The sequence below is a fragment of the Colius striatus genome, chromosome 8 (assembly GCF_028858725.1).
Source record: "Colius striatus isolate bColStr4 chromosome 8, bColStr4.1.hap1, whole genome shotgun sequence".
Taxonomy (NCBI): Eukaryota; Metazoa; Chordata; class Aves; order Coliiformes; family Coliidae; genus Colius; species Colius striatus.
The window spans coordinates 11,790,886-11,818,431 of NC_084766.1; the positions used below are offsets into that span (position 1 = coordinate 11,790,886).

At 50.9% G+C, this 27,546-nt stretch overlaps 2 protein-coding genes and 2 long non-coding RNA genes across 4 annotated transcripts; 2 read left to right on the top strand and 2 right to left on the bottom strand.

Annotated features, from left to right (window-relative positions):
- Positions 1-268: 268 nt before the first annotated feature.
- LOC133625987 (uncharacterized) lies at positions 269-6,961 on the bottom strand. Its single transcript, XR_009819212.1, has 3 exons — positions 6,828-6,961; positions 2,646-6,179; positions 269-503 (listed from the first exon to the last, which is right to left on the bottom strand). It is a non-coding gene; the product is annotated as an uncharacterized LOC133625987 (long non-coding RNA).
- Positions 6,962-7,041: 80 nt separating this feature from the next.
- ADO (2-aminoethanethiol dioxygenase) lies at positions 7,042-10,247 on the top strand. Its single transcript, XM_062001287.1, has one exon. The coding sequence runs from the start codon at positions 7,099-7,101 to the stop codon at positions 7,834-7,836; it is 738 nt and encodes a 245-aa protein (XP_061857271.1). The 5' UTR covers positions 7,042-7,098; the 3' UTR covers positions 7,837-10,247.
- A 2,390-nt stretch (positions 10,248-12,637) lies between these two features.
- On the bottom strand, positions 12,638-14,470 carry EGR2 (early growth response 2). The gene is made up of 2 exons (XM_062001457.1): positions 14,198-14,470; positions 12,638-13,848 (listed from the first exon to the last, which is right to left on the bottom strand). The coding sequence occupies exons 1-2, from the start codon at positions 14,373-14,375 to the stop codon at positions 12,638-12,640; spliced, it is 1,389 nt and encodes a 462-aa protein (XP_061857441.1). The 5' UTR covers positions 14,376-14,470.
- LOC133625957 (uncharacterized) lies at positions 12,817-17,056 on the top strand. The gene is made up of 3 exons (XR_009819191.1): positions 12,817-12,944; positions 15,655-15,826; positions 16,832-17,056. It is a non-coding gene; the product is annotated as an uncharacterized LOC133625957 (long non-coding RNA).
- Positions 17,057-27,546: the final 10,490 nt, after the last annotated feature.

The following is a 27,546-nucleotide window of genomic DNA, read 5'->3' on the forward strand; positions in this document are numbered from 1 at the left end:
CCAGATTGGCCCAGCCGGGCTGGAGGTGGGGCTGAACCCAGGAGCCAGGGGAGAGTCCACAAACTCTTTACTGCAACTCTTTCCCCGTTACCAAGCAGAAGCTGCTCCTTGCTAAACCATGACATGGGATCAAAGAGCCCTGTTCCCTCCTTGCCCTAGTCCCTGCACATTCAAATACCAACTCACCTCTGTTCTCACTCACTGACATGTTCTCCATGCTGCCATTCATCCATCCATCCCTCCCTCCCTCCCTCTCTCCTTACCACTAACTGCCGACATTTTCTAGTTGATTTTCTTGTATTGTCATACTGGTTTTGGAAGTAGTCAAATACTGGTAACCACAGCTCAAAGAGAGGCCAATACTGCTGCGTGGGCAGCCATAACAGTCCTGTAGGTCCTGCCCTTTTTCTTCTGCTTTCCTCAGTCCACCTCCCTTATTCAAACATTTGCACAAAATTTCCTTCTTGCTCTTGGAGGCCTCGAGTTTAATACAGACCTTTTACCTAAAGGACGGAGAAAGGATTTTATTGCATGTACTGATAAACACAACAAACACCTGAAAACACTGAAAGGAACTTCCCTGTCCCACCTTAGCCATGGAATTTTACCATAAACCTCTTTTTCTGCTAAACACTAAGTCTTTCCAAGACAAGAAAATGTAGCTATTATTTATTTAAAACAGAAAAACATTCCATGGCTATTCCTAAAAAAACACTTATTCTCTCCTTCTAGAATTTAGCCCTATTGATTAACCTATTGATTATCCACTGGGATAAATTTTATTCCAAAACACTAAGAAATGAAATATTTCTCTCTTGCTGAAAAGAGATTCTTAAAATAATGTGTTACATTTATAACCAAAGCCAATCAAGTTACTATGGCTTCATGCGTTACTGCTTATCACCTGTGTGACAACCATACCCAGTCCTCACTCGTGACTGTGACAAAGAATGCCTTAGCTTAAAGACAGGCTGTGCTAAAGCATTTTTGGCAGTGAGGGAAGGCTATGAGTGAGCACCAAGCAGGTTACAGTGACTCAGCTGCACAGCAGTAAGTCTTTAAGATACAGAAACAGGATTACTTTAAACCTTGCTAGTAAGGTTGCCTAAAGGTTAGTGTTTGATCACTAGTTAGCATAGCACAAGCAGTGGTAGGCCCACACCTTACACCCACCTGAGACCCCAGTTAGTAAACTATTGACTTCCAACCCTCAGAGTGCAACAGAGCAGAATCACACCCTGCCCCAGGACTACAGTGCTCGCATGCTGCCCTATCTCAAAGCAAGCAAAAGTAAATATGGCCCTGAAGCCAGCCCTCAGGGAGAGCAGACATGCACAGAGAGAGAAATAGAAGGCTCTCCCTGCAAGGGAGCAGCTTCCCCCATGGCTGCCTGACAGGGCTCCACAGAGGCTTCTGCTGAGCAGGCCTCTCCCCTGGGCCGCATCACCAGAGCCTTCCCTGCCATTTGGAAGCCAGCTGCCAAGGGGAGGGCTGAAGGCCAAGGGGGCTGCTTCCAAACAGAGGTGACCTCGCAAACTTTCTCCCACCCTCTGCTCTCCCACTGAGCCACCAAACGGGACCCTCGGGATTCTCTGAAAAAGTAACAGAGAGGAAAAAAAAACGAGTGGAGTTTGGCACCGACGTAACAGGGGTCGGAGGGGCCTTCTGGCTCTGTCAGCCAGCAACAGTGATAGAATTCAAAGGACTTGCAGCAAAGTGGCTTCAAAAACGGTGGAGATGGCCATGCCCTGAGTGCAAGGAAGGGCCCAGTGCCAGCAAGCAGCGGGTGCTCCTCCCCAGCACACCAGGAATGGTGTGGGGGTATGACACAGTGTCCTGGGCCATGACAGTGGGGCACACTCCACATACTTCCTTTCACCACCAGCCAGGGCCTGCCAGCGGGAAACGAACCCCTCGTGCTAATAAAGCACCAGCACTACAGCCAAGTAGGAATCCGACACATCCTCTACACAGGAAACAACTTCCCCAACAGGTAGTGTGAGCATTTAAATTAACAGAAATTCGTATCAGTAAAACAGTAAATGACTTTGAGGCATTTTGCTGCTTTGGAATGCACTTATGTAAAACATCAAATATCAAACGATTTTACTACAACCAGAGATAAAGACATGCAGGGAAGAAATCAGTAGTAAGCGTACCACACCTTTAACTGTATCTTTTCTTTTAGTCAAAAGACTAAAAGTGATGGTCCAAATGACAGTAAGATACACTGCCACTTTCCAAATGACTTACCAAATTACCACATACTTGGTAAGATTAACCAGTGTAATCCCATTTATTTCCAATTACATTCTTCAAAGTACCCATACGCGTCCCTGCTTAGATTTTACTTTGGAAGTCGTGCCAGTAATAAGAAAGCGTGATAGTACAGTTTTTGGTGGACGTGGAATTACACTTGCAGATTGAGCTGTGGGTTTCTTTCATCTCAGTAATTATCAAAGAAATCTTTTTTTACCTTCCTGCCAGTGTGTGAGCTCTCGGGATTGTGGACACTTCAACAACATGCTTGAATATATTTTTAAGTTTTAGACATAAAGGTCATATTTTTCCCAGGTTATGTAATCAGATTATCTTTAGAAAACATTAAAGATGCATGAAAAAAATTAGGAGAGGCAAGTACTAACCCTTTCCACAACTGTTGGAGGATTTCTCCCACTCTGATTTTTGTCATCATTAGATACAACTGGTGAAGGTCTGGTGAGCTGCAGGCGCCAAGAGTGACACCACACCAGAGGCTCTGTCCTGTAAATGGCACGCTGAGAAGGGAGCCCATGGAGGAAGGGCAGTTTCTAACCACACTGGTAAATGTCTTCTTCCTACATCCAGGATCAGTCCTAGACAGTCAGAGTTCAGAAGGCATAAGGCCACGACTGAGTCGCAGCACCCACCACCACAGCCTAACCCAGGCAGCAGCAGAGACAGTGGCATAATCTGATCTGCACCAGTGGAGAGCATGAAATCAGTGGACCTAAACTCAGAAGATCAGAATGAGGCTCATTATCTCTGCAAATGTGCACGCTGCACAGCCTTTCCTACTCTGAGTCACTCCAACTCCTGCTCTAGGCTGTTCAGTAGCAAACTGTCAATAAAACTCATTAACGATGTGCTTTATATAGGAACGGTGCAGTTAACTGAGAGGCTACAACCAAGGAAGAGCACAGCGAGGGGTGAATTATGTGGTGAATGGAATACAGGATGTGTGTCGGGAAAGAGGTGGTAAAGGTGGGTGGGACTCTAAACATTACATAGATCTGCTTGAAGTTTGGTATACAGATGAACCTAATTCCCTTTTGATTTCAGTACAATTCTATCTAGCACTCCTCTACGTTTCTACCGATATAGAAATTCTCTGATGAATAATTGATAACCAACTTTCTTTTACGCAAACCATTACTGGACAGCCAGCAAATATTACAGACATGTTATTTGTCTTCACTCTTTTTAGTCTTGTGCTCATCTGAATCATGTTTGGCTGGCATTCATATCTCCTTGATTGGTGGTAGCTATAAAAATCAAATGAAATATATATATATGCACACACCTCCTTGCAGAACCAGTGTCAAAATGGCTTTTGACACAGATTCTTATTTTTTGTCCTGTGTAAACACACATCTGCAGCCACAGGCAATATTGTAATGGAAGATGTTCTCTGTACTGCCTGCCCAAGGTCTACACCTTGTAAAACATCTAGCATTGTGACACAACATTTAGTTACAGCTAACAGCTGACCTTCCAAGCAAGTGCCTCTCATTTTTATCCAGTCAAGACTGTTGTTTTACCTGATGGTTACAGGTAATTCTAATTTCTCAAACCAAATTAAGAGGGTGTTGGAAGCAACCCCTAGGAGAAAGTGAAAATGAGCAAGGGATGTTTCACAAACCTGGGGGGAACTGTAACATGCAACAACCATGGAAGAAGAGACAAACTCAAAAAGTGTCAATCCCACAGAGAGTTCAGGTTAGAAAGGAACTCACAATTCAGGGAGTTTGGGTTGGAGGAAATAGCTCTATCGCTTCTCAACCTGTTCTCTTTCAGGGCAGAGGGAGAAGGTAGAAAACCAAACACAGCAGGAGACTAAAACCGTAATCAAAACCTGATCTCCCTCACAGTGGTTGACTGGGCTGATTTTGGTCACTGTGTCACTGACAAAGCTGCCTCAAAGCCCAGCCAAGCAACTACACTCTATTTTTTATTTCACATGCACTCAAGATGGTAGAGGCCAGCTGAGAACACCACCTTTCAGAAGAAAAAACATGTCAATTCAATTGTTGGTGGGCTGGACAGCTTGCTTTTCTTTCGAGCTTGGGTTTTTTGGTATTTGTTTGGTTTGGGGGTTTTTTACTATTACTGCACTGAAAAACGTGGGTGTGATATAAAATTGAACCAGAACTTTAAGCACCAAGGACAGATTTTTGTCTGCATCTGTCAGAAATGGAGATCAACACAGTAGTTAAAAACACTGAGGATCATCAGGTGATCAATTATGCAAAATACAATCCTTATTCACTGATGTAATGTGGCACCAGGAATGTTCACACATTAAGTTCTTCACAAACATCCTTGTACACAAGACATGTGAGAGTGATAGGCACTAAAAGGGTCAAGTATCTCACCCAAGATGACCCAGCAAGTCAAGATCAGGCTGAGATGAGAACTCAGGATCCTGGTTTTCACCACTGACCTCTCTTACAAGTGCGTGTTACTCCAAGCACACAATGTCCTACACCAATATGAAGCATTTGTTTCCACAAAACAGCTTACTTTTGTGCTGCATAGGAAAAGAACCAGTGTGTTCAAAGTGAGCATTCTAGCAATCACTTGCACGCATAAAATCTAATTGCTGAGGCAGGACACAATTGCATAACTTAAGTTAATAAAGAGACAATTTCTCGTTGTCCCTGATAATGATAACTGACATTTCCAGTCCACACCTCCATAATTGAATTGATTGTCCCTGCAGAAGGGGATTGAACAGAAGAGCACACTGAACATGAAGCCTTCCAAATCCCTTGGCTTCTGACAAAGTGCTAGTTGCCAATCAGTGCCCCGGCGGCGAGGCTGATGGGTGTCCTCAGCAGTTCAATCCAGAGAGCCTCAGGAGCCATTAAAGACTCCCACCTTCAGACATCTGTTCCTTCATTTAAGCATCCTGCCAGGCAAACCTGTTCCTGCCTGCTACAGAAACGCTCATCTAATCTTGATTCCGTGCTCCCGACCCTGGCACTGGACAGAGAAATGACTTAAAACATTGGAGTGTGAACATGAAACAGCTGAAGACTGCAATGGTTTGTAGCTTCAGGTAGAATTCCAATGCAGCAACTCAGATGAGCATCCATCCTTCTTTACAAAGAGGAAGCAACAATGCCATGACCTCAATTTGCATTCTGCACATCAAACTTATTTATGGGGGGGGGGGGGGGGAATAGGTTTGGGAAGAAAGATTCCAGTCACTGATCTTTGTTCACAGCATCGGTATTCCATCCTCTCCTGGGCCATCACACACTTACACCTGTATTTCCCGTTCATGTAAAGTATTTCATTCATTTCCAATAGACAGGAATACTCTGAGGCCACACATATCTTACATTCTCTGTGTATCTTAAGACTTGAATTTGCTTTTAATCAAGAAAACACATTGGTTTACCTCATTTTTAAATGACATTTTTAAACTTGGTGGGCTGCAGCCACTGGGGTAATGTTGGATTGAGCACTATCACTCAGCTGTTTTTCAGAATCCAAGCCAGCTAGACCAAGACCTCCCATGGCACTTGGGTGCTGAACACCTGCTTAAACAACTGAACTCAAGATGGTATGAGACTGGGTATTTCTGCAACCAGAGCCTAAATTTGTTTAACAAATCCCAGCAGTAGCAGGTTAATTTCTGACTTCACAACCACAATATTCTCTAGGAAATACCTGCTATGCGCAGCCATGCATATTAGGAAGAAGGTAAGAGGACTGGTGCCACGGATATATATAAGAGAAATCAAATGCTGCATGTAATGGCCTGGCAGAATAAATCCTTTTTGTACGTCAGCCTGAAACAACCACACACAAGCTCCACCAGGCTGGGGCTGAGCCAAGAGCTTATCCATCCGTCACACGTGGATTCTCCGAGGATCAGCATCTGGAACTCCATGTGCTCGTTCGATGTTCATCTGTGGTTAAAGATAATGAATTCAGATACAATCGCACGAAAAAGTGACGACAAGGGAGACACATCCAGAACAGCGCCTGCTGTACAGCAACACCTCAATCCGACACTCGGATGGAAGAGACGGCATCAGAAAGCTTAAAATCGGAAGAATTTGCCAAAAACGGCTTAGCTGTAACGAGCAATCAGTGACCAAAACTAAACTGTTTCTGTAGTCCGTTACACGTCCAGGACGCTGTAACTGCGCTTGCTACCCTGACTAGCTTTACATGGCTAAACTACAAGCCAAGTAAAAAGTTGCTCTCGCACCTTCTGCTCATCCTCCCACAGCTACAGGGGGAGCAACGCGCGGCTCGGGATGCCGTGGCTCCCGGTCCCCGCCAGGCAGGCCGGCACTGCGCACACTCCGGGCGGGGAGGCCGCCGGCCGAGCCGCTGCCCGGCCCCGCAACCGGCAGCGGACGACGCTCCGCGCCGCCGTCCCGGCAGGTCCCGCCCCCGGAGCCGCGGTGGGGCCGCAGCCCCGTGCCGTGCCTTACCCCCTCCCCTCACCCGCACGGCGCCAACACGGCGGCCGCGCGCTGCCGGTAGCCGCCGGCTGCACCAGGCACAGCCCCCGCCTGCACCGGGCACAGCCCCCGCCGGCCACTCACCCCCCGCCGGCTCCGCCGGGACCCGTATTCTTCGTCCCGCCGCCGCCGCGCCGAGCTCCGCGCCGCCGGCCCCGGCTCCGCGCCGCCGCGGGACCCCGGGGAGCGGCCGGGGGGGGTTGCGGGACGCGGGTCGACGGCGGCGCCGGCGGCCGGGACTACGAGCCCCGTGGTGCTCGGCGGCGCGGGCGCGCCTGCGCGGCGGCGGGGAGGAGGCGGAAGCGGCGAGGAGCCCGCCCGCCGCGGCCGGGCCGGGCCGGGCGCCGCAGCCGCCATGCCCCGGGACAACATGGCCTCCTTGATCCAGCGGGTGGCGCGGCAGGCGCGCATCACGTTCCGCAGCCCCGCGGGGCCGGCCTTCGGGGAGAACCTGCACCGCCTGCAGCAGCTGCTGGACGAGGTGCGCGCCGAGGACTTGCACTTGGCGCCGCGGGGGCCGTCGGCCGCCGCGGCGGCGGGCGGGGGGCTGCCGTGGTCCGGCGTGGTGCCGCCCGTCAGCTACATGCATATCTGCGAGACGGAGAGCTTCAGCATGGGCGTGTTCCTGCTGCGGAGCGGCGCCTGCATCCCGCTGCACGACCACCCGGGCATGAACGGCATGCTGAAGGTGCTGTACGGCACGCTGCGCATCGCCTGCATGGACACGCTGCCCCCCGCCGCCGGCGCCGCCGCCCCGCCGCCCGCCGCCGCCGGCGGGCCCTGCTACCGCGCCCTGTACCGCTCCCACCAGCAGTACACGCCGGCCTCCCCGCCCTGCCTGCTCTCGCCGCACACCGACAACCTCCACCAGATCGACGCCGTGGACGGGCCCGCCGCCTTCCTCGACATCCTGGCGCCGCCCTACGACCCCCAGCACGGCCGGGACTGCCACTACTATCGGCTGCTGGAGGGGCCGCCGGCGGGCGCCGAGCCGCCCGCGCTGCCGCGGGAGGTGTGGCTGATGGAGACCCCGCAGGCCTCCGACTTCTGGTGTGGGGGCGAGCCCTACCCCGGGCCCCGCGTCTGCCTCTGAGGCGGCGGCTCGGGCCCGGCGGCGGCCTTTGAGACGGTTGGCGCTCGCCCCGCCCTCCGCTCGGCAGCCCGGCCGGGTAGCCCCCGGCCCCGCAGCGCCGGGCCCGCCGCACGGACCAGCCCGGCGGAGCGGCCGCGGCGGGCAGCACCGCCGGAGTCACTGCCGGCCTTTGCCGGGCGTCCCCTCCCGTGCCCGGCCGGCAGGACCGCGGTGCTGGCTGGAGCCCCTCGGGAGCGCTTTCCACAGACCTGCCTGGCTTTACGAGTCGGGGGAAATAAAGCGCCTCGAGCGTTGGTTTTTCGTTTGGCTGATGTGGAGGAGTTGCACGGTTAAATTTCTGCCCGGCTGAATGGTTGAGGGTTATAATCCAGCATGCTGTGTAAATAGTTAGGGCTCCGGGCCAACGAGGGGGAATCGGGCTCCCTCTGGGCGAGTAAATGCAATAAGAGTTGTCGTGGGGTGCCCCGGCTTCCCCCGTGGGGCTCCCGCCGCCAGAGCGGGCTGGCACCGGTGGGCTGGTCACATGTGCCCACCCGGCCTGGGCAGGGGGCTGGCCTAGCTGCAGCCTTGGAACACGCCATCTCCAGAGAGTCTTTGCAAGAGCTGAACCCTGCGAGCAAAACACAAGCCCAGAACGACTCCTGAGCTACTCCAGTAAACACCAGTGATCCTCGGGACTGGAGTTGAGGGAATTCCCGCTCTGAAGGGACAGTGTCGGGTTCAGAGTTACTTTTTAACAGTCCTTTAAAGCATTGCACACAAGAACTCACTACTGCAACTGAGAATTACAGAGTACGTCTATGCATATGTCCTTCAGCTTTGAGAAGGAGACAAGTTGTCTGCTAATTGACCTCGCTGGGAAGCTCTCGTGCAGCAGTGGCAGTGCATAGCAGAGGCTGTGGGCATCTGAGAGACAAACCAACTCTCCACCGCTGCGTTGTGGAAGCTGTTCTAGAAACACGACGTATTTGCAAACCCTGTGTATACAGCAGCACGCATACCCTACGCACAGATGAAGTTTGACCCGATGTCTTCACTTTACACCGCGGTCTGTGTTTTTCTATGGACAAGTGAACACTTCGGGCTTTTGTTGCCTTGCGGTTCCCCTCTTTATACTATTTATAAAGATTACTTTTTCATAAGGCTTTTATCTAGATGTAGCGTAGAAGAGACTCAGCGAATCTCACCTTGCTGTGACGGAAACAGCCCGGAGATGCAGTTTGTCCACGGCAGGGGATGCGATCTTTCTAATAAACTTTCTGTAGGCGAAATACTCCGATTGTACTGCAAGGACTGGCCTTGTGCCCGCTCACTCGAACGCACACTTAGTACCACAAGCCCAGACCAGGGCTCTCCTGGTCAGGATGTGGGAATTTGAATAATTAAACGCGACTTACCAACCTCCTAAATGATGTGCCAGCCTGCTCCAGAAATCGTTCCACAACTGGCTTTAATTTCTCTTTGTGTATTTATAAAAAGCAGACTTGTTTTTCCTGTACAGTGGCTTGTATGAATTAATTTTTAAATGATTCTGATACAGCATTGCTTTTTTTGTTGGGGTTGGGGTTTTTTTTGTCCTGCGAAATAATGTAAGGTACAGTCAGCATTATGCATGCACGGATTAATTCTTTTGCAAGGAAAAATTGCTGGAAGTTATTTCAGGCTATTTCCAATTTATTCTTACAGCACTTTAAAGTGTCTGATATTTCTGCAGCTGGCTTACCTGTTTTTCCTGGAATTCCCCTGCAGCTTAGCATTAGTTAATGTGCAACAATTCTCTATCGAAAGTAGTCATTAACTATAAGGCAATGTCTCCCTGTGTTACAGCCCGTTTCTTACTCTCACCGATGCTAATGCAAACCATCATCCTTTTTCAGAAGTCCACAAAGAAAACAGTGGTGCATGCAAACAGCTGTGCTGGAAAAACAAACTGCAAGGGGGAGCATTTTTTTCTCTCACCTGCTCTGTCCTGCCTTTAGCTCTTTCTGCTTGTTTTTTACTTTTTTTTTTTCCCTCCACATGTAAAGACAAATCAAAAAGTTTAGTGGAACAAGACTTCAATGCATCTTTCCGTAGAGGACAGCATGGTCCTTGCACTGCAGAGTGCTCTTAACAACCATGGCAAAATCTTTTTCTTTGCATTGCTTTTTGGTTTGTTTTTTAACAAAGGTGTCAGTGTCAAAGTAGTAAAGCCAGGAAAAATGGCAAAGAAAGCCCAAGATGCATTAAAGCAAAGCCTCTTTGTGTAACTTGCTTACTCGGTAATCGAAACTTCATATGTTCTGGATATCTGTAAGCAGAAGGTTTAAGTCTGTAATGCTGTTCCTTCTCTCTGCAGTGTAGTTATTGTGTTTTCACAACAGTAAAATTACTGTTATTGCTGAATTATAGAATAAATACAGGATATCTCACTACTGAGCAGTCATTACTTTCCCTCACAAGCAGGACAGTCTTGAACCACACATGGCACAGAGCACGACTTCCTTTGGCCTGGCGGTCTGGCCCCTCATGGAAAGGCGAAGCCCAATGCTGAGCTCTCTGCCCAGATCTTCTGCCAGTGCCCTGCAGACAAACCCAGGCACCTGCAGCACCGCTGCTTCTGAAGCTGGTGGCTCTTGCCCTGAAGCGAAGGCAGGAGTTGAAGACTGCCTGATACTTTTACACAATGTCAGGTTATCTCGTAGCTGTATGCTACTCTTCAGCAAGTTCCTTAGTTCAGCTCATTTACAGATGCTGTGGTGGTGGTGTTTTGCTTTTGACTGAGGTTTTAGTCTTGCAGCGTGGCTGCTGACAGTAGTTAGGAGAGCATAAGTGGAGCCTCGGATGGTGTGCCTGGGTAGCCGAGATACCAGTTTTGCTCAGGATGCTCTGGCTGCAACCATGCTGTGGCTATCTGAGGCCATGGCAGTACCACCGGGAGCCCAGTGGGCTGAGAGCACTGGATCCCTGTTGGCCGTACCGCAGCCTACGGGTGCGGAACGAGGAGACCGCGGCTCCCATGTGACATCAGCAAGCCATGGTCTCAAGGGGGACAGGAGCACATGGAATCAGGTAGTGAAGCTGCAACCCACCAAGAGATGCAGCAGGCAAGACAAAGGCTTACTTGTGCTGCTCAGGTGGATGGTAGAATGGTGAGTGTGGCGGCACCGGAGCTGGTGTCATTCTGCGGCTTCTCCATCCTACACAGACTGGTCAGGCTTTAGAAGCCCGTTTCACATCCGATTCCAAAGCAGGCACATTGCTTCAGCTGCCACCGGCTGCCTTTCACGAGAAAAGAGCAGCTGTCCCAAAAGCCAGCGCCATCCCAGCGACGGGTATCTGGGCATTCCAGGCAGAAAAGGCAGGTGCCACTAGGGCTTTGCACAGGACCCACGCTGGGGCAAGCGGAGGCCGGGGAAGGGCTTAGCCCCGTGCTCACTGCAGTGCAGGGCTGTGGCGTTAGCAGTGAGACCCATCCTGCACGGCTCACCAGTGCGCTGTGGGCCGTGCCAGGGATGTCTGTGGCAGCGAGGGGAGGCCCAGGCCCGCTACGGCCCCGAAGCGGCAGCAGGACCCGAGGACGGGCCCCGGCCGGCATGACATCTTAAAAAATAGCAATCAAAACAGGTTTAAAAAAAAACCCCAAACCCAAAGGCGTGATGTTGCGGCCAGACGGGCTCGGCAGAAAAAGCCCGTGAGGGCCGCGGGGGCGAGCGCTGCCGCCACGGGCCCCGCGGAGCCCCCGAGCGCGGGCGCGGCACGGCCGGAGCCGCTTTCCCCGAGGGGCGGCCGTCGCGGTGGCGGGACGCACTCACTGCTTTTCCGGAGCCCGCTCGGGGAAGGTGCCTGGAGCGGCTCGTAACCGCGGAACAAAACAGAAAGTGAGTCAAAAATACCCACCCCGCTACCCGGTTAATATTATCCCGTCTCTCGTCTCCGAGGGAAATCCCCCGCGGCCGAAAGTGAACGTTCGTGCGCCGGGGCCGGGGCTGCTGGTTTTCCGCGCCGAGGCGGTGCGGTGCGCCCAGCCGCAGCTCCCCCCGCCGCCGCCGGGGTCCGGCCAGGCCCGGGGACGGGCGGGAGGCACCTCCTCCCCCGGGCCGGGCCAGGCAACCTACGGAAATAAAGGTGTCAGTTTAGCATAATTAAGAGATTTATTTGTCGTCGTTTATAAACGTTCTAAGCACCTAACCTATTGTCGAAAAGTTTATTTACAGAGTGGCCGGAAAGAAACGCGCTCTCTTTCCAGCTCCCGTTAGTGGTTGTGCATTATTCGTGTTACCTGCTGTGCGCCGGGTCCCCGCGGACACCGAGCGTCGGTTCCAGCCAGAGTATTTACATCCCGTCCCAAGTCCTACTACAATCGTAACACTTTTAAGTCACCGAAGAGAAAAAAACAAAACCAAACCCCAAACCAGTGCGTACAAAAATATAGTCTCTAAAAAAAAAAAAATCAAAAATCCCAATATTAATAGGCAGAAATGTACAGCCATACTAAAACCAGGGAGGGAAAACTTTCCGGTCTTCTTGTTGCCGCTGTCGTCGGAGCGGAACGGTAAGGCACCCCCCCCACATGCAGACAGGGGACCGGGCTCTACACCACACAAGGCACCAAGGACACCTCACCACGACGGCACTGCATGCATCCATCCTCCCGCCGCAGCCCCTATGTACACCCGCCAGCCCGGCCCGGCCCGGCCCGCCCCGGGGGAGCCCCGCGGCGCCGCTGGCCGCTCCCCGCCGGGCTCCGCTCCGCTCCGCGCCCCGCCGCGCTCGGCGGCGGCTGAGCGGCTCAGCGCTGGGTCCCGCGCGCCCCGCGCCGTCAGGGCGTCCGCGTCCGCGCCGCGCAGGGGGCCAGGGCGGCCGCGCCGCTCCCGCCGCCGGGCTGCGGGCACCCGCCGGCGGCGGCGGCGGCGGCTCCTTTCCGCTCCTTCTGGCGCAGGTGGATCTTGGTGTGCCGCTTCCTCTCGTCGGAGCGGGCGAACTTCCTGCCGCAGAAGTCGCAGGCGAAGGGCTTCTCGCCGGTGTGCGTGCGGATGTGGGTGGTGAGGTGGTCGCTGCGGCTGAAGTTCCGCATGCAGATGCGGCACTGGAAGGGCTTGTGGCCCGTGTGGATGCGGATGTGCCGGGTGAGCTCGTCGGAGCGGGAGAAGCGGCGGTCGCAGCCCTCGGCGGGGCAGGGGTAGGGCCGCTCGTGGACCGGCGTCTTGCTGGGCCGGTTGGGGTACTTGCGGGGCCGCAGGATGGGCCGCAGCGGCAGGTGGTGCGGGCTGTAGGCGCCGGCGGGCAGCCGGGCGCCCGCGCCCTCGCCCCCGCCGCCGCCGGGAGCCGTGCCGGGGGCGGCGCCCGCCGGGGGCGCCCCCATGGTGAAGTTGCGGATGGTGGAGAGCGGCGTGAGGGGCGGCGGGACGCGGAGCGAGTCGAGGGGGCAGGGGAAGGGCTTGCGGTCGGGGCCGGCGTGCAGCTCCCGCTGGCACTGGGGCGGCGGGAAGAAGCCGCCGTACTCGGGGATCATGGTGAACAGCCCGCCGTCGGCCGCCGCCGCCTTCGGGGAGGGGTAGGAGGGCGGCGGGGGGAAAGGCAGCGCCCCGCCGCCGGCGGCGGGCAGGAAGGCCGAGGAGGGGTCCTGCGGGTACAAGTCGCCGCAGCCCGAGTAGGGCGGCGGCGGCGGCGAGTAAAGGTGCTCCAGGTCGGTCGGCTGGCCCTGCGCCATGGTGCAGCCGAGGGCCCCGGCCAGCGGGTTGGGGGAGGCAGCGGAGGCGGCGGTGGCCGAGGAGGAGGCGGCGGAGGAGGCGGAGGAGGCGGAGGAGGCGGCGGAGGAGGGCGTGCTGACCCCCTGCAGGATCCCCGCGCTCACGATGTTGATGATGCCCTCGGGGTAGCAGCCGGCGCCGGGGTACTGCGGGTCGATGGAGAATTTGCCCATGTAGGTGAAGGTCTGGTTGCGGGAGGCCGGGGCGTTGGGCGCGAAGCCGCCGCCGTAGGGCAGGTCCAGGGCCCGCTTGTCGCCCATGTCCACGTTGATCATGCCGTCTGCGGGGAGGGAGGGAGTGGGGAGCAAGGAGCCGGTCAGCCCTCCGCGCTGCCACCCGCCGGGCAGCCGGGCAGCGGGCCCGGCCGCCGCCCGCCCCGGGCCCGGGGCTGGAGAGCACACATGTTGCGCTCCGGCTGCGGGGGGCTCCGCGCCGGCCCCAACTTTTCCCCCGCGCCGGGAGCGGAGGCAGAGCTGCCGCGAGGGGTGTCGGGGATCCCGGCCGGGCGGCGGGAGAGCCCCGGGGGGAGGGCCGCGGCCCCCGTCCCAGTCCACCCCCCGCCCGCCGTCCGGGGTTCCGCCACCCTCCGCGGGCGTCCCGGCCCGCACCTGCGCGCGAGCTCCGCTTACCTCCTGCCACACCGCTCATCTGGTCAAACGGCCCGGCCAGGTCGGCATTGGGGAAGATCGCGACCGAAGTTGGCAGCGCGGCGGAGATGTCATCCGCGGGGTAAATGCCCTCGGGGAGCTGGTGCACAAAGCCGCCGAGGGTCACCGGGATCTTGTCCACCGCCTTGGCGGTCATCATAGGGGCAGCGGGGCGGCCGGGGGAGCGATGCTCCCGGCCGGCGGTGCGCGCTCGGGGCGGGGAGGGGAGAGGGAGAGGAGGGGGCGCTTCCCCCTGCCTCCCACTACCGGCGCGGGGGGACGGCGGGGAGCCGGCGCGGCGCGCGGGGAGGCATGTGCGGGCGGGCGGCCGCCCCGTCGCGGCGGTGCGGTGCCCGCGGTGCCCCGGGAGAGCCGCGCTCCCGCCGCAGCTCGCGCTGGAGGACAAGTCTGGCGGTAAGTATTTATGGGGGCCCCCTGAATGCCCGGGACGTCACTGCCCATATAAGGACTGAGGAACGGGGCCCGGCGGTCACGTGGGCTCCCGCGTGCGGGACCCGCCGCCCCGCGCCCGCCCCGCCGCCCCCCCGCCCCCCGCCCCTCCGCGCCCCGCGGGGGCGGCCCCGACCCGCCCCGGCCCGGCCCCGCTCGGCCCCCGCCGCGCCGGCAGCGCCCCGCCGCCCGCCGCGCCGCCCAGGGGGTATTCCGGTGGCGGGGCCCTTGTCCTAAAAAGGCGAGGATCCGGCCCCGCCCCGCCTGTCCTTTTTAGGGCTCGTTCCGGAAAATTTTTTGAAAAGCTCGGAAAAACAGAGGAGGTCCCGGGGCCGCCCCGCCAGACCCCGCTCACTTTCGCAGCAGCCCGTAACCGCAGAGCGGCGGCGGGTCAGAAAACAGCCGCATTCACGGAACCCAGCTTCTCCTTTCTTAAGAAAAAAAAAAAGGCATTATTTTTTTTTCTGAATTACGGGTGGAAAGAGGCGCCGAGCTGGGCGAGCGCCGCGCTGGTTTTTTTGGAAAGTGTCTGATCTATATATACCCGTCGCGAAAACGGAACCGCCCGCTCTGCCATCGTGGGGTTGTTTATTGTACCGACGGGCACAAGCGGGGACGGGGCGTGGGGGGCGGGGGGGGGGGGACACGGACGCAGAGTGCCCACGTCCTGTCCCATCCTCGCTGCATCCCTCCTGCTCTGCCTTCTCTCTAATGAGGGTGTCAAACCAAAGTAGTGCTTAAATTCTAGCTTGCTTTTTCTTTTTTTCCTCTAGAGTACTAAAAATAGGCTCCCTTGTGCCTCCCTTCCCAGGAGAAGCCAATCTTTCATACGCTGTTCCCAAGCTCAGAGCTCGCAGCCCCTCCATCTTCCTGCTGATGAGGGTGTCAGATGTAATTATTTTTGAAAGCTGTATCCCATGCTGTGCTCATGTCACTAATCTCATTACTTAGGAATATTTCATTTTATGGCTGTTTATTCCTGTGTTTAGGAAAGCGACTCGCACATATGGTCTGTAGCGTGCAAGGCCTCTTTCCAGTGGTCTGCAGAATAAAAGCAACCCACTGACAACCCAAGCAGCAGCAAGACTGGGCAACGTATGTGAGGTGCTACAAAAGCACACTCCTGTTCCGCAGCAACAAGCCAGAGGATACATAGGAAGGGTAAAAACTTCATTTTCCTTTTTAACACAGGTTACTTACAGGTTTTAGTGCATCACAGCATGTCACAGAGGTGTGGCACGCTCGGGCATCCCTGTGGTGTGTGCTCTTACCTCTGCTTTGAGTCTCAAATGCTATCACAGGGCATCCTTTTCCCTCTTTATCCACACAAGACCTCACATTGCAGCTAGGAAAGGTGCTCTCAGTTCCTCTGGTTTTAGTTCACTGCCTTCAGTGATGCTCCAGGTTCACTATTTGCCTGGTCACCACAGAGCCCTGGCTAGACAGGAGCGAGCCTGAAAAGGTGACAGTTTTAGGGGCGTTTGTCATACCTGCTGAGGAATAGAAGGCGTAAACCTAGATATTTTCCTGTATGGGTGATGAGGGGAAGTGTGCACAGTAACTACTAAATATTTAATACTTGGTGTTTTTTTACCGTAGATTTTGTTCCCAGTCCCTTCTAGCATGTAGTGTACAGCCAATACAGTCTGGCATATGAGATTTAGTTGACAGAAAGCTCGTGTTCATTTTCAGTAAGATTCTAGATATTTTCGGTTAAAAATCCCGTCTCAATTTAAAAGTTAAATTGTGACAGAGAGACAGTGAGAGAGAGACAGGTTCTGGGAAATTTGACTGAGAAGTAGGAGCAATTGTGTTGTACCTTTCCATTACAGCCGAGCTATAATTGGTCTAATCGCTACTATGAGAGAACAAAATACTGGAATCTGTCATGTGGTGGGGCAAGTTACTGCACAGGAATGTCAGAAATGGGTAACTCTAAGTACAGTCTCTTCCTTACTGCAAAACATTGCAGATGTATCTGATACAGGCTTTAGGGATGCTCTGCAACAGCTTGCCATGTTATCTTAAAATACCACGTGCCCACTGATGACACTAAATCATAACATACACAGGAGAAAGAACCACCCAGGTCCCACATCCCACCTTAACCTCCGCACATCTCAACTCCATCTTTGAATTAATTTGGTGAATTTAATGTTCTTCTAGTATGCAGAAGGATTCAATGAAACATCAGCACAAAGAGAATTTAAGGAACCTCCTCCTGGCTAACTTCATCTAAGGAACACTGCTCCTGGTTGACTTGATTGGTGAATTCTAAAAGCCTTTTCAAGAATGAGGTGAACTGTGCCTGATTTCCAGCCTTGACAGTGACAGCCAAGTCATTTGAGTTCTCTCAATGGGAGCTTTGTCTGGATGGCAGCAGAATCTGGTGCTGGACAAGAAGGAAACGTAGTTAATGCTTGGTCTTCTGGAAGATGTTGACAGATGAAACTCAAATGTTTCTGGTCCTTTTTCAGATATTCTCGCTGTAGTGCTTTGCATGTGCTTTGTGTCTTTGATCCCCATTTGGCTGACTGTACCAGCCTCCCAGGGTTAGACCATCCAACTCGCACTGACGTCAATGAGCTTTACACACAAAAAATCCTACTGATTCCTGTGGTTCCTACAAACCACGTGGTTTCATATGACGGACAGATTGCTGGTGTCAATTGCCAGAGCCCCTCTTGCACCAAGAGAGGAGCTGCGCCTCGTATGCACAGGACTTTTGTGGCTGAAGATAGCACTGACTGAGGAGGGTTCAGAGATGAAGGACAGAACTTGTCTTTCATTCCCAATTTCTTTGAAGCCAGCCCTTTGGAGTTACTGTATTTGCTCATTGTCATAGTTTAGCAAGGAGCAGCTTTTGCTTGGTAACAGGGGGAGCGGGTTGCAGTGAACACCCGGTAAAGAGTTTGTGGACTCTCCCCCAGCTCCTGGATTCAGCCCCACCTCCAGCCCGGCTGGGCCAATCTGGCGCCTCTGCCATCACTATTTAGGGACAGGAATTTGAAGTGCTGGCAGGAGGTGTAAGAGTGATACAAGGTGGAGGCGACCATGCGGACCCCACAGTCAGAGAAGGAGGAAGGAAGGAGGAGCACCAGACCAGAGACCCCTCTGCAAGCCGTGCTGAGAACGCAGCTGTACCCCTGCAACCCATGCAGGGCCATGGCAGGACTGAGAGCCACCAGCAGCTCCGTGTGAGAGCACCTAGACGGGCGAGGGACTGTGTGAGGAGGCGGCCATGGCGCAGGCCGTGCTGGAGCCTGTGGGCCCCAGAGCAGCCCCACACGAGAGGCAGAGAGGAGCTGCAGCCTTTGGGATAAATGCACGTCAGAGCAGCCCGTGCAGGGCTGTGTGTGTGTGAGGTACCCCGCAGGGAGGACTGGTACGGAGCCCACCTGCCCTGAGGAGAGATAAACAGCAGAAGCCATCAGGAATAGACTGACTGAAGCCCCCACTCCCTGCCCCCCTGGGGTGAGGGACTCTGAGCCCAGGAAGAGGGGAAGGGTGGGGAGAAGGTGGTCTTAAAGGGCTGGTCAGACTCTTCATTGTTGTACCACTCTATGTTGTGTTATGTTTGTTATGTTTTGGGGTTTTATGGTTATGCTTTAGTTGGTGTTGCATTAAATTATTTCCTGTTTTCTTCCCCAAGCCTGGTCTGTTTTGTCCTGGACCTTAAGCAGCAATTAAGCTCTCCCTGCCCTTTGGCAATCCTCAGGTCTTTGGTACTTGGTCTTGGTCTTTTGTTCCCTGATGGGCCTAAACCAGGACACTCTCTCAAAAAGGTGCTAGCTGACATTGCACTGGGTGTATTTCCCTGCAGTCTGGCTCTGCCACAAGTACCTGAGGTAGGAGCCATAGAAATCAGTGTCCTTCCCTCCATACCTGAGCTTGTAGGTGGGTGAGGAAGAAAAGGTGGCTCATTGTCTGCAGAGCTGGCAACACCATTTAAGCAACTTCACTTCATCCATTTGAGACATCTCTCCAATGGCTTACTATGCTTTTGTAGCAAAACTTGACTGACCTTGTGTGCTAGCAGCAGTGATGACTGTAGGCCTGCTTGGGAAACGCACCCTGCAGCTTCCACTGTGCACCTTGCTGCTTTCAGGAACGTTAAGGTGGCCCCAGCTCCTTGGGACTGGGTCTCAGCTCAGAGCAGGGACTTGTTTGTGGATAGGAGGTTAGTGACCCTATCCTTTGGCAACAGTAAGGGATGCCTGTCCTAAGTCAGGGCTAGATTCAGGCTGCGGATTCAGGCTGGGGCTGGTACGTTTTTCTAATGTTTCATGTAAAAGTGAATTCTTCTCTTCAAAGACGGATTTCAGATTTTCCTAAATTTGCCCCTTTTCACTGGAGGCAGACAGGTTTGTCATGTCCTTACAGGAAGTAATGTTGGTTTGCTAACACCTTTTGCTTTGCCAGGGGTGTCTGCTGGATCCCCAGGTTGCAGGCACTTCCCTTAAATCTATCCTGCCTACCCGTCACAGGCCTGATACAGGCTCTCAGCCTGAAACCTGGTACCCAGCCAGGGAAACCTGCTGTAAATGTGAACCTACAGAAAACAGCTGCCTGGCTGCTGGCATGCTAGAGGAAGGGGATGGTTAAGTAGCAGAGAAGACATCTCAGTCTGCCCTTAATTACACTACCTTGAAACCACACTCTGCAGTTTTCAGCCAGGGCTGCTTGTTGTCTTAGGATGAATGCCTGTAAATTTGAAGTAAGTAAATTACTGTATTGTGAGGATTTGGCTCAGGACAGCCTTAGCAGCATCCTGAAAGGTTATTTAAATGTCAATAACGTTTTCTAATTCGGGCTACAGGAATTAAACAAGCCCGTGTGGAATCAGCAAGTTACTGGTTTAAGTTTGTGTGTCTGTCAACAAGTATGTGCGACAGAGAAGACTTCCAGTCGAATAAAAGCAACAACAAACTCGTTTGCCCCAAAGCTATTCTCGTTAGCAAAGGCACACAGCGTTTTGCGGGTATTCCCGTACACGGTTTCTCGCATGTGTGTGGAATCCGCAGCCTTACCGCTGCTCGGCAGTTCGGATGCTCACGGAGGAGCCGGGGGCAGGGCTGCTCCCCGCAGCCGGCGGGCGGGAGCGGGAGCCTGTGCGGGCTCCACTGCCCTCTCCTGGGGGAAGGCGCTGCCGGAGCCGACGAGGACACGCGGCTGAGCGCTCCTGGTGTTTCACCATATAACAGCAGCCCTAAAGCTTTATACGTCACGGGCGTGATACCTATAGGGAGACCCAAGCACAGCCCTGCTGAGTCAGAGAGCCCGGCCAGGGCAGCAGGGCTGCGCGGTGGCTGTTCCTCGGGCCGCAACCCCATAGGGTGTCAGAACAGAATATGCGTACCCCTGAGAGGCAATGGGAGCAAGGCACAGAGGGGACATCCCTGTTGAAAGACCAGAATATCAGCTCTGCTGGATGCTTGCCGAGGGAACAAAAAAGGAAAAAAGTTCCCTCTCATAACGGGGAAACATCTCGGATACACCTCTCATTCGTTAGGCAAGGCTCTCAAAATAAGACTTTGTTTCTGGATAGCACTAGTCTGACTGCTAAGCTCTACTTTCCAGTCCTTTCTTCTAAAACTAGTTCCACTTACCCCCATATTTCCTGCTCTAATGTCTCCCGTGCTTTGTGAAAATACCACTGTGGCTGCACTGGGCCTTTAGTCCAGAGATGTAACGACTCAAGTCGCCTTCTTTCTTGAAGGACTGAAATTAAAAAAGTATGGCAGGTGTTACATTTTCAGTTCTCCTCTTGTTCCCATTCCCTAGTGCTTGCATAATTGTCAGGAAGCTTTCCAGATATACTCAGTTCATGGGAGACAACACCTTCAGAACTGAGTACAGCTTTTCATCCTCTGCTGAGGTGTATCGGTATCTCTTTTCAGCAGACCACAAGGGAAAGCAAAACCTCGACACTATTTTTGCAAGCAGTCTTCTGAGAAGAGAAGCAGAAGAGCTCTGTGGGGTGTTTCTCAGAAACTTCCCACCCCTCCAGGGAAGCTGGAGCTATTCACAGGATTTCTAGATTGCCAAGGATTCATTTGCATTTGCCCTGTCTATGCACCACTTCTCAGAACCCGTTTACATTTATGTCTCATTTTTCTGTGCTTTGGTCTTAAACCAGTCTGCCCTGAGCCTTGAAAACCCTCAACTCTTTGCTCTGGGTAAGTCAGTCTGAGTGTGGTTCTGGCTTTTCCTTAGTTTTTATCATTTATTTTCTGCTCCTGAAGGGATGTCTGCGTGCTCCAGCCTCACCTGAAGACCATCCTGGCTGTGAACTCCCGAGGAGAAGGGTGTTCGTTTTCAGCAAAGCTGCCCAATGGATGGCTTTCTGTCAGGAACTGCCAGCAAAGTTTATTGGAGCAGAGAATTAAAAAAAAAAAATCCCACAAGAGATTAAAATAAGCAACATGTTTTGCTTTAAAATTTCTAGGGCCAGACCTTCAAGTGGTGTAAATTAGCATAAGATTTCTGTTGCCATAACCCCTACAATCTGAGTGAAAATCAAAATTGGACACGATTTTATTTAAGGTTTGGTTACTTTTCAGGCTAAAACTCAAACTTCACTTGAGGGTGGGCATGATCTTTTTCATTCTGTATTTGTGTTGCTTCCACCTGTTTTGCAGGAGTTTGTTTCTAAACAACCTGTGATTTGTTTGCTGCGATGTATTGTCCTTGTTCTCACACCTCCCCTGTCATTCACGTCTCTCTGTTGTCCAACCTTTTTAGCTCTTTTCTCTCTTCCCTCTCCTGCCTTTCCTCTTCCTTGGTAGTTCCTTTTCCTTCCCCCTTATCTCAGCAATTGCTGCCAACAGCTATATTTGGAATAGAGTGGGAACAAGCTATTCTTGTGACTTTACTTTGAAATAACTGAGAGAAGCAGATGATTTTCTTTGAACAAATAGAGGATACATCGAGGAGAAAGCAGGCTAGTAAAGTAAAAATGACATTGTTAGGGAATACCTGCCCAGCAGGTTCAGCTTTTCCCAACTCTTGGGATAACTTAATCAGTTGTTAGTTTTTGTTTACTCTGTTTTGGCTTTTAAATCCTCATTTTGTGCAAAATTCCTCTCTCCAGGTCAGTAATCCAAAGTGCTAGCAAGGCCTAGCTCGTCAGCACAATGTCTGGGCATTCACACTTCAAGGAGAATGACTACCACCTAAAATCTCAGATGCCAGAATTAGCTGAAACAGGATATATAGTTGTCCAACACTTGAACTCAATGCTGTTGTATCTTCTGGTGCAGTCACAGGATACTGTTATAGAGTCCCACTTGTAGCACAGAAGTAAGCTAGGAGAAAAAAATTCCTATCGAGCAACATGATTTTTTCATGTCCTCTCACATTAACTCCTTCTCATCACCACCTGTTCCTCCTCAGTCCTGCCACTTAGACTGCTGTAAGCAATCCACTAACAAATCCAGTGAGGAACGGAGCTATGCAACCAGGACAGCACCTAACGCATTTCTTCCTATCCCCCATGTTTCTGTGTTTATATGATTAACTCCCACATTGGCAAACCAAACAAGAAACAAGGCCAAATGAGAAATTCAGCATCACGGCTTAGCGTGTTGTGCCTGTGCCAGAAGAAGACCCAAGTCTATTTGTCTGCTCCCAAGCAAAGCTGGTTCTATTAAAACCGTACTGCGGTACATGTGGTTGTGTGTGAAGCTGGGAAAGATACATGAAGTTTCATGCAGAAAGAGGCAGGGACAAGATCTTTCTTTACAAGTTAGACATTCAAAGGGGGGACAGCTGCTAAATGTTAGACAAAAAGCTAGAAGGAAATGATTCTTACATCCATCACCAATGACTTCCTGGGGTTTCATAAATCAGCTAACACAAATGGTCATGCTGACATGGGGCTTCCACTATAATAATTGTTAATACGTTCAGTTTGCCAACGGAATACGTGTCAATACCAGCGTCTTCAGAGGACAAGGCTGACAGAGCACTAATGTTTTTCTCTCACACCATCTAACAGAAAAACAGATCATTCTTTGAGCAAGCAGGTTCTTTTCCATGTCCATGCTATTTACCACTGCTACCATGCTGCAGATCCTGAATGTACTTTATCAAACAGAGGCTAAGCAAAAGGAAAAAGAAGTGATCCAGGGTAAGAAGTGACATCTGCCATCAGCACTAGCACTAATTCCCCCACAGAGACTGCCAAGTGTCTCTTGGGGCTTCTATCCCTTAAAACTGAGCACAAGGGGGTTTGGTGTATGCTGCAGGCATAGTGCAAAGTGCAAAGTCCAAGCACATTTCATCAGTGTCAGACAAGTTTTTGCAGTTTTGTGGTACCCTAGAAAGAAAGAAAATATATTTGTTTATGTGTTCCCAACCCCAAGTCAACAGACAAATTAACTGGATGTATTTGGAAAATGCTGCTAAATCCATGGTGAACTCAGAGAGGATTTATCTCTGTTAGCTCTCATCTCCTGACCCATCCTCACCATGCTGTTAACTTTCAGCTTTCTTCTCAGCCTCGAGTCCACGTGCTCAGCATAGCTCAATAACACAACTGTAAAGAGCATCTGAAGAATTATCTTTAGGTTCAAGGCTCCCAGGGCAGTCCATGTGCCACAGACCTGGGCTAGTTTGCTGAAGAGGGAGTTAGTCTGCAGCTGTATGGCCACCAACAAACCTGCACTCACTGGCCTAGGGACAAGAAACTGCTTCCTGGGTGCTCAGGAGTGCTGTTGCATCTTTGCTTTTTATTATTGAGCAGATGCTGACATAACTAAGGCTTGACTGCAACTAAACCATAACTAAACCCACTGAGATTTGCAACATAGGCTTTCCCCAACCTCCTTGGTCTGGACCAGCTGATTCGATAAGGATTTTCTGGGCCTTTCTACCACCACTTAGAATGGGGTGAATTTTTATACCCAAAGCCCTTGTCCACAGTGGGAGATGTGCTGGATTTAGCCCTTTTTTCTGCTTAAATGCAGCTGAACACATTTCTTCCCCACTGTAGGATGGTGCCCAAAACCACATTTCAGTGTTGCTTGGGGCCTGCCTCTGTCTTTCTGATGCCGACTTTGAGCTTTACAAGCTTTTATTTCTGCAATGGGAGCCAGCATACCTGCCTGGAGAAGAGATGAGTTCCAATAGGAAGATGTGGCCAGCGTCCCAATTTCCACACCCTAGCTTGGAGCAGCTGGTGAGGAGCTGACAGGCTGTGCATCTGGGGGAGGGTTAAGGAGAGAACTTTTAAGTGCTGTATTACAAGTATCAATTTGCAGTTACAACCACAACCTGCATCTAGAGAACAGAACTTATGAGGAGTGGCTGAAGGAGATGGGGGTGGTAAGCCCAGAGAAGAGGAGGCTGAGAGGAGATACTATCACTCTCTGGAACTGAAAGGGGAGTGGTAGTGAAGTGGGGGTTGGTCTCTTCTCTGTAGTAATGAATGATAGAACATGAGGAAAGGGGCTCCAGTTGCATCAAAGGAGGATTAGATTGGACATTAGGAAGAGCTTTTTTACCAAGAGAGTTAGTAAGCCTTGGAAAGAGCTGCTCAGGGAAGTGGAGTCACCATCCCTAGAGATATTCAAAAGATATGTAGATGAGATGCTGAGGGATATAATTTAGTTTAGTCATGGGCTTGACAGTGGACTCAATGATCTTAAAGGTCTTTTCCAACCGTAATGATTCCGTGATTCTACTTTCCAGGCATCCAAGGAGAGACAATCACTGTTGCCATAACCCACAGAGAACATGGGGAGGAAAAGTATGAAGAAAGAGCAGAACCAAACAGATGATGTTTTTCACTTTTACCCGTAAGAAGTACCAAGGATCAGGAAGTATTCACCCTGTGATGTACAACAGACCTTCCTTAAAGCCAGGCTAAATAATCATTGTATCATAAGCCCTGTCCTGCAATCCAGGACTTGTGCTGGAGCACACTGAAAACACCAGGATCTGCAGCATGCCTCGAGAGGCTGAGCAGGGCCGCCATGGACTTTGCAGGCTCTCTGATAAGCACACTTATTGGAACGTGATTTAAAGTTGACAACATGTCTAAAAACACACACAATGTCAGAGAAGGAATTAAATGTTGCTTCCCTCTCTCCCCCCCAACCTCATTATAGGCTAAGGAAAAATAATATATGGAGAATAATACTTCACCATCTAAAGAGTTTTTCTGGCTTCTAAATCTAGTGAAGAGTCATTGTATATTTTGACAGAAAAATGAATCAAAATAATAAAGTGAATACAAAATTATATTGCTGTCAATAATTTAATTTACACAAAATAGCACTGTGACATGGTAATTGTTATATATGATGCAGCATTCAGTATAATATTTGGAGAATGCATTATAGAAAGTCAACATTTAACTACTAAAATCAACTTACATAATCAAAGCTGTCAGAGAATCTTTACAGTTTTATATTAATTTGAATGTAATTTACTATAGAGGTGTCATTCTTAGAGGTGCTTACAATAGTTAATGATCTCTGCATTTCCATTATAAAATCCTATTTTCAAAGGTTTATAACTCAGTCTTAAGATCTCTCAGCCCTCCGGCACATTTTCCTTTTCCTTACAAAAACTATGTTATATGTTTTAAACTTTTCTCTCAGAGCAGAAAGTGTGGTTACTTTCAAAATTCATTTTGAGAATTTGCTGATTTGCTGCTTGCTATCCAGGGATCTCAAGAAACCTGTCTTCTGCACATTAGAAGACATTACAATTACATTTTCTTTCACTTTCCTGAATATTTTACCCCTCAGACCATTTCTCCTGCTGAAGTATTTAAGCATCTTCCAATATTGCATCTAAATCTTCTCTGCATCATTCCTTCTCTCCTTCCTATCTTGCTGCTGTTAGGCGTTTTTCTAGATACTTCTCCTCAGCTCAGACTTTGACTCCTGGCTCTGTTCTCTGTCTTCTCACAGATGTCCACACTTACCTTGCCAGTTGCAACTTCCACCACATCAGCCTCGCCCCTTTTTTCAAGCTGCAGCCCTGATTCACTTTGCCAGCTCTTTAGAACTCCAACAGTTTTGCTCTAGATGTACATTCCTCCCTCTGATCTTACAGGCCAGACATCTCCCATCAGCCCACCTAGACCTACTGTATTGGTGGTTTGGTGATTTTCAGTTCACCAGCCACAGGTACTGCACAGCCCTGAGGCACTAAAGCTTTTTTTACCCCAGCCTAGGCTTTCTGCCCAGGATGTAAGACATTGCCAACCAATTGCCCACAAACACGTTGTTGCAGGTCATTTCCCAAACGAGAATTTGAAAGACAAATGGTCAACATAAAGCTATTATCAATAGCAAAAGCAAAGCCAATAATTACTTTGTCTACTTTGGTAGGTCTGCTCCAGTTCATGGGTCCGTTTTTCCCAAATCCTGCTCAGATTCACTTTTTTCATCTGCGTGAGTTTGCAGGCATTTCAGATCCCCTAGCCCCTGGCATTCTGTAACCTCAGTGTTATTAGACCACACGCTCTTGAGCCAATATGTACAACTCTATCCAAAATCTAAATTATCACTACTGTGTAGACATTTGGATTTGCAAAGAACTTGTTTTGTTGACTCATCCGGGATCTATTTTCCATGTGAGGAGAATAGCTTTGTAAAGTGTTTGTGATGCTCTGTTCTAGCCGTTCTGTCTTTATATGACCAGTGCCCAAACTTGTCCAAAATACTTCCTTTTTTCCACCACTGCCATTTTCCTTGTTTGAAAAAAAATGAATGCATTACTTTCTAATAACTGTAAATAATGATGTCACAAGTAAGATGAGACTCTCCATTCACTTATGCATACTGAGAACAGATTTGTAGTTTCAGACCAAAAAAAAGTCTCTTGCTTGCATATCACATTACTGGAGCTGGGAAGAAAAACTGTTTCATAGGCATGATGTTTTGATGATGGACTTGATTCAAGAAAAATGTGGTCATATTTAGACTGGATAGAACTAGTGATTGACTCAGCGAGATGACTTAACTCTGTAACTAGGGCAGATAACAATGAGAAGGACAACACTGTGAGTATTCTCTTTGATCCTTCAGATTCAGAATTTAGTGGTACAAAGGAACTCTAGAAATCACTTTTTTTCCTCCAGTGGCTATTCAGCTGGACACAAGCAGGATGAGTATCTGGATAAGTTATATTCCATAGAAGCGTTTGACACACTTTAGATCTTTATTCTAGTTTTGGAAAAGAATACTGGCTGTAGTAAGAACTGCTGACTGAAAGTTTCCGGATGTTATTTCATCATTCTTTGTGTTGGGAAAACAGAACTAGAAGATGAAACTTTAAAACTGTCGGAGAAGTCAGGGACCGTACGGATCTCTTCTCCCGCAGAATGAACGGGACCTGACGGGCACAGAACCTTAGAGGACGTTCTTCCAGACTGGCTCACAATTCTTGCATTTTCACTGTCCCTCACGGAAAAATCTCCCAGACCGGTTTATCTCCATTCACTATTTTTACTCCTTGAATCTCAATGAAGAGGTTTTCCTCTGATGTAGGTAGTGCTGCCCGCTCTCCCGAGGTTGACACCCACTTCATTCAAGTATTCCTAGTGCAGCAGGGATCTTAGTGGCTACTGGCTTGCAGCCAACATCCCACACATTTCCTCTGCAGCAAAAATGCCTTAATTCTGACCCACTGCCTTTCAAGTAGATAGTGAAAAAAGTCAGTCACAAAGAGCTTTGCTTTTATCTGTATTTCTCCTTCAGAAAGATCTGAAAAAAACATCAGACATTGTCCTTTTCTTTTTCAGGGTCTGCGGTCAGCAAGGGTGAGGTTTGGAGCTGCTGTTAGAGCCTGAGCTCAGAAAGTAGCTGAAGGCATTCAGATGGGCGTGCTGACAGATTTGGGTAAAGGGAGTTTGTAAGCTGTGT